At 52.9% G+C, this 12833-nt stretch overlaps 3 protein-coding genes across 3 annotated transcripts in view; 1 reads left to right on the forward strand and 2 right to left on the reverse strand.

Moving 5' to 3' along the window:
* The window catches only part of VOLCADRAFT_94952 (uncharacterized protein), a gene marked incomplete at both ends in the record, with an annotated part of 4038 nt that extends 2060 nt beyond the window's left edge, over positions 1-1978 (forward strand). Inside the window, 5 exons of the mRNA XM_002954042.1 lie at positions 809-898; positions 969-1099; positions 1220-1254; positions 1688-1758; positions 1877-1978. Coding sequence (XP_002954088.1) covers positions 809-898; positions 969-1099; positions 1220-1254; positions 1688-1758; positions 1877-1978 — 429 coding nt within the window. The remainder of the gene's footprint in view (positions 1-808; positions 899-968; positions 1100-1219; positions 1255-1687; positions 1759-1876) is intronic.
* A 1750-nt stretch (positions 1979-3728) lies between these two features.
* VOLCADRAFT_94953 (uncharacterized protein) lies at positions 3729-4169 on the reverse strand (the record flags this gene model as incomplete). The annotated part of the gene is made up of 1 exon (XM_002954129.1): positions 3729-4169. The coding sequence occupies one exon, from the start codon at positions 4167-4169 to the stop codon at positions 3729-3731; it is 441 nt and encodes a 146-aa protein (XP_002954175.1).
* A 2059-nt stretch (positions 4170-6228) lies between these two features.
* Positions 6229-8702, reverse strand: VOLCADRAFT_94954 (uncharacterized protein; the record flags this gene model as incomplete). The annotated part of the gene is made up of 2 exons (XM_002954130.1): positions 6229-6849; positions 8673-8702. The coding sequence occupies 2 exons, from the start codon at positions 8700-8702 to the stop codon at positions 6229-6231; spliced, it is 651 nt and encodes a 216-aa protein (XP_002954176.1).
* Positions 8703-12833: the final 4131 nt, after the last annotated feature.

Genomic DNA, 12833 nt, shown 5'->3' on the forward strand with positions numbered 1-12833 from the left:
CACACGCCTTGTTACNCCGTACAAGCATGTACGGATTTGAAACCAACAAACACACGAGAGATATTTGTAAGTGCTCCCCTTGTTTTGTAAAGTTCCTTCAACTCCCGCGATTCTGAATGCGTGCCTGAGAGTTTGGGGGCAGACCCTGCAATTGGTCTAAATTGCTCGGTAGAAGGGTTTAAATTGGCACCTGGGACAAGTTGAATTGCCGGGACAGGCTCTTGAATTGGCCTGACAGGGATATGAATTGGCCTGGCAGGGACATTCCGACAGTCAGGATTAGCCTGACAGGGATACGAATTAGCCTGGCGGGACATTCCGACATTCAGAATTAGGCTGACAGGGTGTCGAATTGGCCTGGCAGGGACATTCGGACAGTCAGAATTAGCGTGTTCAGGGTGTCGAATTAGGGAAGCACGGGAATTGTGCGACCGGGGCAGTCAAAAGAATTGCTCTGCCCGACAGTTTGTCCTACCCTCTAGACATACTGATGCACCGTTGATCCGCTAGATTTGGTTGGATGCTGGTGGTGAGTTGCCAAACCCAACGAATACATTCTGAAGTCGGATGGGGTGACGGATTAGGGTGCCCCTCTAGCAGGGGAGAGCAGGGACTGCCCCGGGAAAGGGGGCCGCAGGCGAAGTTAACCATCGTGTAACAACATACATACTAGCCCACTGCACCTGGCTCCGGCTGTGGAGGCAGTTGCAAGCGGCACACAGCCACACATAGGCATCTCACTGCGGACGAACTTGTCTAATTCCTGCACAAATGCTACCTCCCGCTCCAACCCGCTGGCCTCCTGTAGCACTATGTTAGCAATGTTATCGTACAGCTCACCGAGATGCTGCCGTACCGCATCGAGCAGATGCAGCCGCCGAGAATCCACCGGCCGGCCGTTAGCTGCCGGCCATTAGAGTTGCAACACCCGCACCGTTGCTGTACATTTTGCATGCACTGCTGTGCAGCCTCCTTCGCCTGCTGCTGCTGCTGCTGCTGCGCTGGGTCCCCTTGCTGGCGTGTTGGTGGGTGTTGAGGGCGGCACCTGGTACCTGGACGAAATGGATGTGTCGTCCTCCCGGACACACCACATGGACAGGTGCGGGGCAAGGGGTGTGGGGTCCCCAAGGGTGTGTGTGAAAGGGAGCTCCAAATCGATGGTCAGGTGATGGTCAGGTCATGAAGCCGTCTCACTTTGTTTCCACCCCTCTGTCGGTAGGTTCGTGTGCCGGCGGCAGCTGGGCAGTCGGGCCGGTGAGGGGGCCGCCCTCCTGATACCTGTGCCCGGGCGTAGTACAGTGTGGTAATAGTTGATGGTGCTGTATGGTGCGATAAATCGTAGAAATGACAATGTGTTCAAGTGGCCCATGAGCCTCCCTCTCTGTAACAATTCAATTCAAAACATGAGAATAAGCAGCGGCGTGTTCAGATTTTCCACTGAAGCTGTAGACGTAGGTTGACGTTTTCAGTAGATGTTTATTAAAGGCGTGGTATTAAAAGTCCGTAGAAATAAGCTGCGTGATAGTGGCGAAGGGCAACCAGGTGGTGGGTGGCAAGAACTGACTGGGCACCTGAAGTCCATGTCTGCATGTTCGTGCACCCGCAATGATGTGCTTTGTAATGTTTGTATCTTTGTCGGCGATATAACCACCGCCCCATGTACACTTGCTTACTTTATGTGTGTCAGGTGTTAGAATACAACTTGTTTTGTTTGAAGGACAGGCGCCTCCTGAGCGGTGTGCCACCGGTACCTACCAGGTACACCAAGTTCATCTGGACGTGCGTGTGGCACCCCAAGCCGAATGGCGCCAAGAAGCGCGGCCGCCCGCCCTCACCAGGCCCTGCACCGCCCCCCATCCACCTCTCCGGCCCCCAGGTTGTTCTGCCAGTCCATGTGTGGAGGCAGGTCCACAGACATGTCACCGTCCCACAGAGCTGGGTCCAAGATTTGCAGCAGCAGTGTGTTGGTACCAGATGACCTTGCCTGGCGGTTTGTAGCGTGTACCATGAATTTCCCCAACGGTAGATGCAGCAGGAGAGGTTTGGCATGTGTGTGTGGATGAATGGAACGAGTTGATCTTGTTGCATGAGCAACTTGGTGTAAATGCAAACCGACAAGGCTCCTGTGGTCTTGGCTGCACACACACTAGCCGGCAAGTTCGTCAGCACTACAACCTTGCAGCTTAAGGACATGCCAACGGTCCGGCCGGATTTAGACAACTGGCTGGCGAGCTTGATGGTGATACCGGAGTTCCCCGGCCAGCAGGTATCACCTCATCGCTGCCGCACACACCTTGGTGTACAGGCTCTCCATCCCAAAGCTGCACCTATGGGCCAAAAAAAGCGACACTGCCATGTGGTATGAGTGCCATGGATGGAGGCACCAGGGCTTGCAGGCTACTTCGGTGCTCATGTGTTCCTCATGACCTTGGATATTAGCGACTGCCCTCCGAACTGCCTGGCATAGAAGAACCGAGGCATGGGCGGAGTGGGGCGGGGGGCCAGGCAGGACAGCATAGACTTACAGTGCAGACTTACAGCACAGACTCACAGCGCAGACTTACAGCACAGACCCGATGTAAGCATCACAGGGTTGCTATCTTCTTGCGGAATTTGGTAGACGCAGCTGGAGCTAACTAATTTGCATCCCGCCTGCATCTACCAAATTCCGCAAGAAGATAGCACCCCTGATCGGGGTTTGTCGATATGAACTCCATATCCGCAAACCTTCTTCCCCTAAACCCCATGGACCGCCGCCGCCATTTCCCTGCAATCACATCAGCCGCACCATCCATACAGAGAGCTAGTGCTCGTACTGCCTGCAATCATTTCGGCAGCGTGCATTATTAGATAGTTGGTTTTTTAGTCTACTGATGCCACCCACACACCACCATCACCGCGTCTTGCCTCTCGGCCCAGCAAATGAAACAGACACCCTCTCCACATGATTGCCTTGTGAAACCGCATGACCACACCACCTCTCCGTCCGACGAGGCAGTCATACCCCCAACACTGCTCCCCACCATCGCTGTTCAATCCACACGGCCACCATGTCCTGATAGCTGCTCCCTGCCGCCACCACCTGAAAGCCGGATGGCAAACGGTCTGCGGCGCTGCTTGGCCAGCATACACACACCACGCTGTACTGTTCTTGGGCAGTCCTTGACTTTCCAGTCCAGCTTCACGACTATGATCGTGTCTTGATCCACGGCGCCATCCGCCCTTCTCACATCCCACACCATTGATTCATTTATCACATCACGGCCGTGCAGCACTGCTAATGAATAGCCACCCGATGCCAGCACCACACATGGGCCACAAGAAGTCAAAGGGCAAAGAGTCCGTCGGCTGTGCTGTAACATGTTGCACCCCCTGGGAGTGCGGTCCCATATCCCATATCAGACGCCCGCCCACGCCCCCGACACCACTCCCACCGCATTAGGGCCGGTGTAGGATGAGCTGCACCCTGCATGCCGCTGCCACCCAAATGGCTGCCACCACTCCCGCCCCAAGCTCCATCACCACTGCCGCCCATGCCCCCCAATGCCACAAAAACTCGTGTTCGAAATATCTGGGAACAGCAATAGTGGACTATGGGAATCAGTATGCCTTGAACCAATCCTGTGTTACATATCATACCCGCCGGCGGTAGGGTCTAACGTGTTGTCATCGACATCTCCCATACATTCATTTGGTCCCACGCCACCGACAGCGCTCAGATGCCCTCCTCAGATGCCCTCCTCCTCCACCTCCCGATCATCCACGATGCCAGTTAACGCGTCGAGCCTGAAGGGCTGCTCGTCGTGGTAGAAGCTAACTTGTGGATAGTCGACATTGGGAGCGAGGAAGTTGGTGTGAGTGAGGCAGTGGCACGCCACCAGGTGGATGTACTGCTTGAAGGTGTCGTGCTTGCCGTGCTCCCTATGGTAGATGGCGTACTCCAGAACTGAGCGACGATATTTCCGGATGATTTCCTCTGCACAAACGAGGACTTCCATGGTAGCGTACTTGATGATGTTGAGAATCTGTTCCTGGCTGCGGCGAATTGTGGTAACCTCCCCACCGTCCTCAACCTCAACTGTTGTTATCCCAAAGTCACTGCGCGAACTGAACTTGTCCGAGACAAGGTTGGCAAAGAAGTTAAAGGAGCTTGACGCGCTCTGAACCATATCGCGTGTCTTTGCCCACTTCTTCCTGCAGTGCTGTCCAAGGGTCACTTCTACACGCCTATTTTGGGCGCGAACACTAAGGTGGAATTCAGTATCAAGAACCAATTCGAGGTCTTGGCAAAATTTACGTGTCAGGGCGGGTGTACAAGTTCACTGAATTCCACCTGAGTGTTCGCGCCCAAAATAGGCGTGTAGAAGTGACCCTTGGACAGCACTGCAGGAAGAAGTGGGCAAAGACACGCGATACGGTTCAGAGCGCGTCAAGCTCCTTTAACTTCTTTGCCAACCTTGTCTCGGCAAAGTTCAGTTCGCGCAGTGACTTTGGGACAACAACAGTTGAGGTTGAGGACGGTGGGGAGGTTACCACAATTCGCCGCAGCCAGGAACAGATTCTCAACATCATCAAGTACGCTACTATGGAAGTCTTCGTTTGCGCAGAGGAAATCATCCGGAAATATCGTCGCTCAGTTCTGGAGTACGCCATCTACCATAGGGAGCACGGTAAGCATGACACCTTCGAGCAGTACATCCACCTGGTGGTGTGCCACTGCCTCACTAACGCCAACTTCCTCGCTCCCAATGTCGACTATCCACAGGTTAACTTCTACCATGACGAGCAGCCCTTCAGGCTCGACGCGTTAACTGGCATGGTGGATGATCGGGAGGTGGAGGAGGAGGAGGGCATCTGAGGAGGGCATCTGAGCGCTGTCGGTGGCGTGGGCGGGCGTCTGATATGGGATATGGGACCGTACCCCCAGGGGATGCAACACGTTACAGCACGGTCGACGGACTCTTTGCCCTTTGACTTCTTGTGGTCCATGTGTGGTGCTGGCGTCGGGTGGCGATCCATTAGCAGTGCTGCACGGCCGTGATGCGATAAATGAATCGATGGTGTGGGATGTGAGATGGGTGATTGGCGCCGTGAATTAAGACGCGATCAAAGTCGTGAAGCTGAACTGGAAAGTCAAGGACTGCCCGAGAACAGTACGGTGTGATGCGTGTTTGCTGGCCAAGCAGCGCCGCAATCCTAAGTACTTCCACACGCGAGTACTGACTTTGCAAGTACTTCCCCTTAATGTAGCTTTGGTGTAATCGTCAATAAGTCTTGTATAACTCGCGTCCTGGTCTCCGCGAGCGTGAAATGGAATGGACTAGCACACCAGCTAGCACACAACAAGAGCGTAATAAAGTTGACATAACAAACTAAATAACAATATCGTCTTATATAGCGACCAGATTCCGAAATGGCGCCAAATGTCGTAATATCTCTGGGCGCGCTTCATCAAGGCGCGCTAACTAATTAACAACTAACTTGCATACCTAACATACTCCCCTGCTGTACACAAGCATCGTCCTCGAAGCGACAGAAAACACGAAGTAGACTTAGTCGTGAGCCTCTCCGATTCCCTGAACGAAATCGGTACCAGGCTATCAAGGGGTAAAATGCTTGCATGGAATTAATTGCTGTTGGCCTGACTTCAGTTCTTGCTACGGTTACCGTTGCCTGCATAGCTGTCCATACGACATGAAATCTTGGAGTGGATATGATCCCCAAGCCTGTGCCTCGGCCTGCACCTGGCAACGTCGCTTGGTGTGCAATGGTTCCTTCGTGAAGTGTTTGACCCTGACTTTTGAAAATGAAAGCGGAGTATCGGACACGGTTCTTACATATCATGGGCCAAGCCGAGCCAAGACACACAACTGCAGCGCCATGCTAAAATATGCTAAAACGAACTTCTAAATCCCCGCCCACCGCCCCTCTGCCACTCACACCGCTTGCAAACATTGAATTCAGATGACGCGGTAACTGCGATCAACGAAAACCGTAGCACGTGGGAGAACCGCAGATCTGATACGTACCCTCAAAGGAAAGAAAACTCCTATAAGAAACCGAATGTATATTTTTACACTAAATCTCCTGGACAATAAATAACATATGACCAACACCGTGGCTATTGAAGGGAGAGTTGCAATCAGTGAAGGTACAATTCGTTTTTCACAGCAAATGACCGACTCTTGAAAAGCCACGTCAGAGTCCAGCAAAGGAAACTCTACTGTACTACGGATGGACCCTACGGCTTGTAGGGCCCTGCATCTCGTACGGCGCGCTTGGGCCCTGCAGCTCGTACGGCACCTGTGAGCCCTGCAGCTCGTACGGCACGCTTGGGCCCAGCGGCTCGTACGGCACGCTTGGGCCCTGCGACTCGTACGGCACCTGTGGGCCCTGCAGCTCGTACGGCACGCTCGGGCCCTGCAGCTCGTACGACGCAAACGGGCCCTGTGGCTGGCGGGACCTCCGTCGGCTTTGCGGCTGGTTACGGCCGGAATGGGCAGCACTGCGCCCCGTAGTGCGACCCCCGGAAGCCCTGCAGAAGGGCTGACCAGCGCGGGACGTAGGGCTGGGCCTTGCCGAAGCCGTTCCTGCTCCGGTTGTCGATCCTGGCGAGCCCCACACGGGCCGTGGCTGGACCGGGGGATGGGTGATTGGCACCCAGACAGGTCCCGCTGGCGTGGCCACCAGTTGGGACAGCACAGGCACCATGGGCGGCTCCGTCCACAGGAGCCCTCCGTCGGGTGCCACCCAAGCCGTGGGTGCGGCGACTGGTGTCAGGAGCCAGGCGGATCCGGAAGGTGCTGGCATGACAGCGGGAAAAGGATCTGTGCGTGATGACGCCGGTACCTGCGTGTAGCGGGGCCACGGCAGGCCGGGAAATGAGTTCATGGTAGATGCGACAATGGCGACTGAATAGGTAGGTGAGCTGATTGCCCTCGCGGCATTCATATCATACATTATTGGGTAGCACGTGCAACGCCGCGGTTAATAATGGAGGACCGAGAACTACGGTTAGGTTATAGCAGGTCAGCTTAACAGGTACCGGTATCACGTTTATGCGGGTGAGAGCAACACAGCGATGGCGAGCGATGGTGATGCGAGCAAGCGTTGCAGCGAGCGAGCCGCATATGTGAAACGCACGCAGGCACAGTAGGTGTGGCAGCAGGCAGAAGCTGCTGGTCGTGTCTTCGTTGTTACCGGGGCAGCCTCGAGTGGCGGCGCAACTGGCCCGTGCCAGGTGGTGGTGGACATCATCATTGCCACAGGTGCTATACTCTGGTCCCGGCAATGACTTGGATGAAGGAGTTCGCGTGATGGCGACCCGCCTCGACCCGCCTTAACCTGCACTTGGTCGTTTCACGTCCAGATGCGCGCCGGACGCAAAATGCGGAGGATAGAAGTGAGTTTCAAGATGTATATTTTCTCTGAAGAAATGAAAACTGAAGAAACTTTCAGAAAGCCCCTTAAGCTCAACAAGCAAACAACAGTAGAGCGTTACACAGGCACAACCATCTTGCAGCCCTGCAGCACTTTGCCCTGAGACATTACCCAACTCACTTCAAGCTTGAAGGTGTTCGGCTTCTTCGCGTGGGGGCTTGTTTATGGGCCCCGATCCTGCAGCGGCCAACAAGAAGCGCGTAGCTAGTTCTGGCTACTGAGCCATATTTCCCAGAATAATATACAAAGTCTTAATACCTATTTTCATCTTAGCTCCTGATTGTTTCTGCCTCCGTAATATCGCAAGTCCTCCTATTGGAAGCCTCGACCGAGGCCGAGCCGTACTACAGATCAGCTTCAGTCCAGAAGCTGCAACTTTTTGAAATCTTACATTTTTATCTTAGATTAAATAAGTGTTTGTCTATGAAAAACCTACTTGAAGTGCGTATCGCACTGCTCACATCTATTAACCTTCAAGGCAACCGATGAGTCGGGACGAAGGAATAGAGGCACGCTTTGAGGCCATCACTCGTTGTTTTTGTAGACCTTGACAACAATAACAAACGATCTGATATTGAACACCATTCTACACAAGCAACTAGCCATTCCCTCGCGCACAGCTGCTGGGAAGTGTTAGGGTTCGACTAGGCACCAAAGGCTTGTGGAACTTCAAGCAAGCGATAATGAAGCAAATCTAATGTTTCTGAATAATGTTTCTGAATAAATCCCTCAGCTTATAATCTCGGGACAGTTGGCCATGTACGCATGTCCGCAGCGGCTCATCAGCCGTGGTGTTGCCAGGCGAAGCTTCCAGAACCCTCCGTGTTCAACATTATAGCTACGCCTGCAGTTTCTACATGTACTTTGAGGGAGTAGAGATGGGAGCTAGCGTTCCGTGTGTGGGGGGAAGGGCGACTTCAACGGGGTTGAGGGTTTTGGAGAAGACATTCAGAGAGCATCTAACAATGAGATGAACCTGTGTCCATTAGTTGGGAAGCAAAGCAGCTTTGCCTGTGGCCTGCTGTGCCAGATTTTCGACGGCCAGGGACACACAGCCTTGGCCGGTCCAGGGTCCCAAGGGGTTCCATCTTCGCGTACCAACTCGCTCGCACCAGCTACAAGCTAATCATTAAGGCTATGATTTGCTTTGTATAAAAGCGTTGCTACTTGAGAAGTTCTTCTTGTTTTACGCCCAGTTCAAAGGACAATTAAAGACATCACAGATCCCTCACCTCCTGCCTGCGAATCAATTTTCCAATCATTTTTAAAAAGTTCACCGTTATGTCTCTTTATCAAAACAATTAGGCCTCTATTTGCGCAAAGTCAATTCCTTTAAGTGTCGCTTGAGCTGGCTTGAGCCTCTTCACGGATGGTCACTCTGCTCTCACTCGGACAAACAAAGATCAAACCTGTAATATGACATTTTATAGCTTAATGTTGAATAAGGTTTGTAGGTTTTGGCATCATGCATAACGGGCTAAACCTTGAAATTCAATCTCCGTTGCCTGCGCCTGCTGAGTCAGAGGCATAAGCAAATTCTCCAATTTACGGAACAAACATGATGAAACAGCGATATCTATTTTAACAACATGATGCAGCAGAGGATACAGCTTTCATACTGCCGAGACATACAGAGCACAGGCAAACAGGGAAAGCTGTCGCCCATACTGCTAGAATACTGTTCATGTCAGGCAATGTTGTGTACGTGAATAGGAATCTATGACCACAACTTTGAAACTGAGTCCAACGCTGTCCTCGTTGTCGATCGCTGTCCTAGTGCCGCTCGCAAAGGAGGGTAGGATTCGGGCTGGAATTAGGGAAGAGCTCTGTCGCAGAATTAGCCTGGATTTTATTCCTGACAAAAGAATTGGTCTGCCGAGGTCTGGAATTGTTCTGGCGGACCCGCCGGAGGTATTCGATGCGCTGTGGAGCCTCGGAATTGGGCTGTGCTGCGCCTGAATTGGCCTGTCCGGGTGTCGAATTGGCCTGTCCGGGTGCCGAATTGGCCTAACAGGGTATTGAATTAGCCTGACAGGGTATCGAATTGACCTGTTCGGGGTGTCAAATTGGCCTGACAGGGTATCGAATTAGCCTGACAGGGTGTCGAATTAGCTGTCAAGTTGGCAGGATTGGCTGGGGCTGGCATCCAAAAGCACATGACTTTTAAGGATTTTACAGAAAAACTTTGCAAGAGGACCGCTTACAAGTGCCTCATGTGTGTATTAGATTCAATCCCACGACATGGAGTGGGAAAACTTGCACACCTGGTTACCGTACTCTGGCACTACTACTTCTACCGGAGGCAAGCACTCAGGGCCACGACTGCATTACCCAGTCAAGTCAGCTGCCGAGGTCCCACTGTTTTCCCACCACACTTTATCGACAGTCCGTCCAGTTTATCCCACAACACTCGTATGCATGAATAGGTTCGGGTGGAAACAATGACAAATCTCTGATAAACCGCTAAACTCAGTACCACGAGCTACATTGAAAACAAATGAAAATGCAGATGTCTGCCGAGAAGAATATGTTCGCCATATGCAATCTATGCCTTAATCCATCGAGCTCTCCGTTGGGCGGGGCAGACCCTGCAATTGGTCTAGATTGCTCGGTAGAAGGGTTTAAATTGACACCTGGGACAAGTTGAATTGCCGGGACAGGCCCTTGAATTGGCCTGACAGGGATATGAATTGGCCTGGCAGGGACATTCCGACAGTCAGAATTAGGCTGACAGGGTGTCGAATTGGCCTGGCAGGGACATTCGGACAGTCAGAATTAGCGTGTTCAGGGTGTCGAATTAGGGAAGCACGGGAATTGTGCGACCGGGGTAGTCAACAGAATTGCTCTGCCCGACAGTTTGTCCTACCCTCTACTCGCAACAACTACAAGTCTATAACATAACGGGCATTGTGTGCATAGCGCTCCGAGCTTCAGCTTTAACCAATTTACCAGCGATGGTGCCTTATGCAGAGTCCGGCGAGTAGGATAAGTCTACGAAAGGATGTGACGAGACCTGGATGTGACTTGCGAGCTGACCAGGAACTAAGTTGACGCGCCGTTGATCCGCTAGATTTGGTTGGATGCCGGTGGTGAGTTGCCAAACTCAAAGAGTACATTCTGAAGTCGGATGGGGTGAATGGATTAGGGTGCCCCTCTAGCAGGGGAGAGCAGGGAACTGCCTCGGGAAGGAGGCCACTGGTGAAGCTTAACCACCCTGTAACAACATATTAAGAAGTGTACCTGTTGCACACGGTCTTAATCGTAACACGCAGGAAATGGCCACAAGATTATATGTTGCGCATTTGCAGTTACCGCTTGCAGCTCCGTTGGGACGTTGCTGCAAGCTGCTGCGTGGCGGAAAGCTCCGTCCTACTCTCACATTCCTCACATTCACGCTGAAGGAATAGATTACACCTTGGATAAATCCTGCAACGTATTGATGCCAGACGTTTTATCATATCCCAGGGAAGATATACACGTATCCGGGCTGAGCCTTGCTTGCGTGTCAGCTTTGTGCGTTGATTGCGGGGCAGCCTTCTGGCTGGAGTGCCACCGGCCCTCCGCCGAATCTATCATGGTGACCGCCAGGTGGTGATTTCAGAAAGCTGCCGTTGGTGTTCCTACCTGGCATGTTGCCTTGGCGCAGCACAGCGAGCAAGATCTGCTCCTGCCGACCATGTCCTGTTCCCTGGTTCCATCCGCTTTATGCTGACTCTAAACTTCGTCACAGCTACTTTATGACGGAGGCGCAATGATGCTTGACGGCCTGACGGCAATGACGCTTGACGGCCTGGCTGCGGCTCTTTTGTAGGGCGAAATTGTCAAGCACGATGCGCGCCGCCTGCGTCCGTTCATGCAGCCAGCAGGCATCAGCAGGCCGAGACCGCAGCGGCGCGGCTGGTGCATCTCAACAGCTACGACAATGCAAGACTCTCGGGCATTGGGCGGGGCGTAGTACATGCCGGTATAGATGGGTCAACTCGTTTAATCTATTATGCATTATTCTTGGAGGTATGAGCGTAGTTTGCGGTTGATGGGTTGGGGTTCGATTCCTCGGCAGCATATCGATAGTGTGGGGAGCGTGAGATCATGGCCAGGTGCTATATACTGGATGGGGGCGCCCCCACTTAGGGGCACGAGGCATAAGTGGTTGGCCCACGCTGAAATCACCATGCCTCAACGTTTGCATCAAATGCTTATGCGTTTCCGGTTAGGCTGTTGGGAGTTAGAGATTAACCGACCTAACGGCCGTGAGCGCACAGCGCGCACCTGCAGGCTCTGTGATTGCGGGGCGGTTGAAGACGAAATGCATGTCTTTGTGGGATGCCCGGCGTACGCAAGTACACGGGCTAAGTACGAACGTGACCTCGCGCTTCAAGGGCGCAACATGCGCACGATTATGACCGAGGCCCAACCCCTGGCGCTAGCCAGGTTCCTCTCGGAAGTCTGGGAGACCCGGCACGTTGCACTAAGGCGCTTCGTGCTCAAGCGGACGAGGGAGGACGATGATGGTCCACCACGTAACCGCACTAAAAACGATTTACCGTCCATGGCCCCCTTCCCCGGCTTTTACGGACACCCCTGCACTTGTGCGGAACTTGTAACTAGTAACTTGTAACTATTGTAAAGATCAGGTCGCAAATGGTGTTCAATGTCGAAAATCCTTTCGATGGTGGAGGGAAAAGTGTCCCTAGTCGATGGACGGTGGTAGCCTGGGATAAAGTTGACTCGCGAGCCGGCCAGGAATGGAGTTGGGCCGCAGTCGATCCGGCAGATTCCGTTGGATGCTGGCGGTTGGTGGAACTTAATCGATCCACTGAGAAGTTGACTAGGTTCACTGGATGAGGGTGCCGCGAAATACCGGGGAAGGCAGGGTTTCGCAGGGTAGCTGCCACGGGTGAAGATGTACCCCCCTGTTTCACACATCATAATTACCCTGTGGAGGGGGATTGTGAAGGGGGACACCCTCCGTGCGGTTGTACGCTTATGGTGGTGGTAGTATGGCGCTCCTCTGATGGGGCCCTCAGGACATCCACCTGAGAATCTCTCGCTTATCTCTTCAAACACTTTTAGGATCTCTCGAGGATCGTTGCATAAAAGTCATAGTAGTAGGTATTACAGCGAGCCGCAGACCCCAAGGGAATAAACCCATGAGGGGCCATACGTCGGGTCACAGCGGACCGTGCACTGCACTCATAACGTGTTGCTTAGAAACACTTTATCCGACACGTGTGTTAAAACGGCAAGCAAGGCTGTCGTAACCCGTAATGGAGAGAACACACGACATTGTACAATAATCCTTCAGCTTTGGCGGGAATGCTTCGAGCGTGAACCGTTCAGGGGCATAAATCAAGTAGAATATTGGATTGTTTTTTGTTTTTTATCCTTCTTGT

This window comes from Volvox carteri, assembly GCF_000143455.1.
Source record: "Volvox carteri f. nagariensis unplaced genomic scaffold VOLCAscaffold_40, whole genome shotgun sequence".
NCBI classification, from domain to species: Eukaryota; Viridiplantae; Chlorophyta; class Chlorophyceae; order Chlamydomonadales; family Volvocaceae; genus Volvox; species Volvox carteri.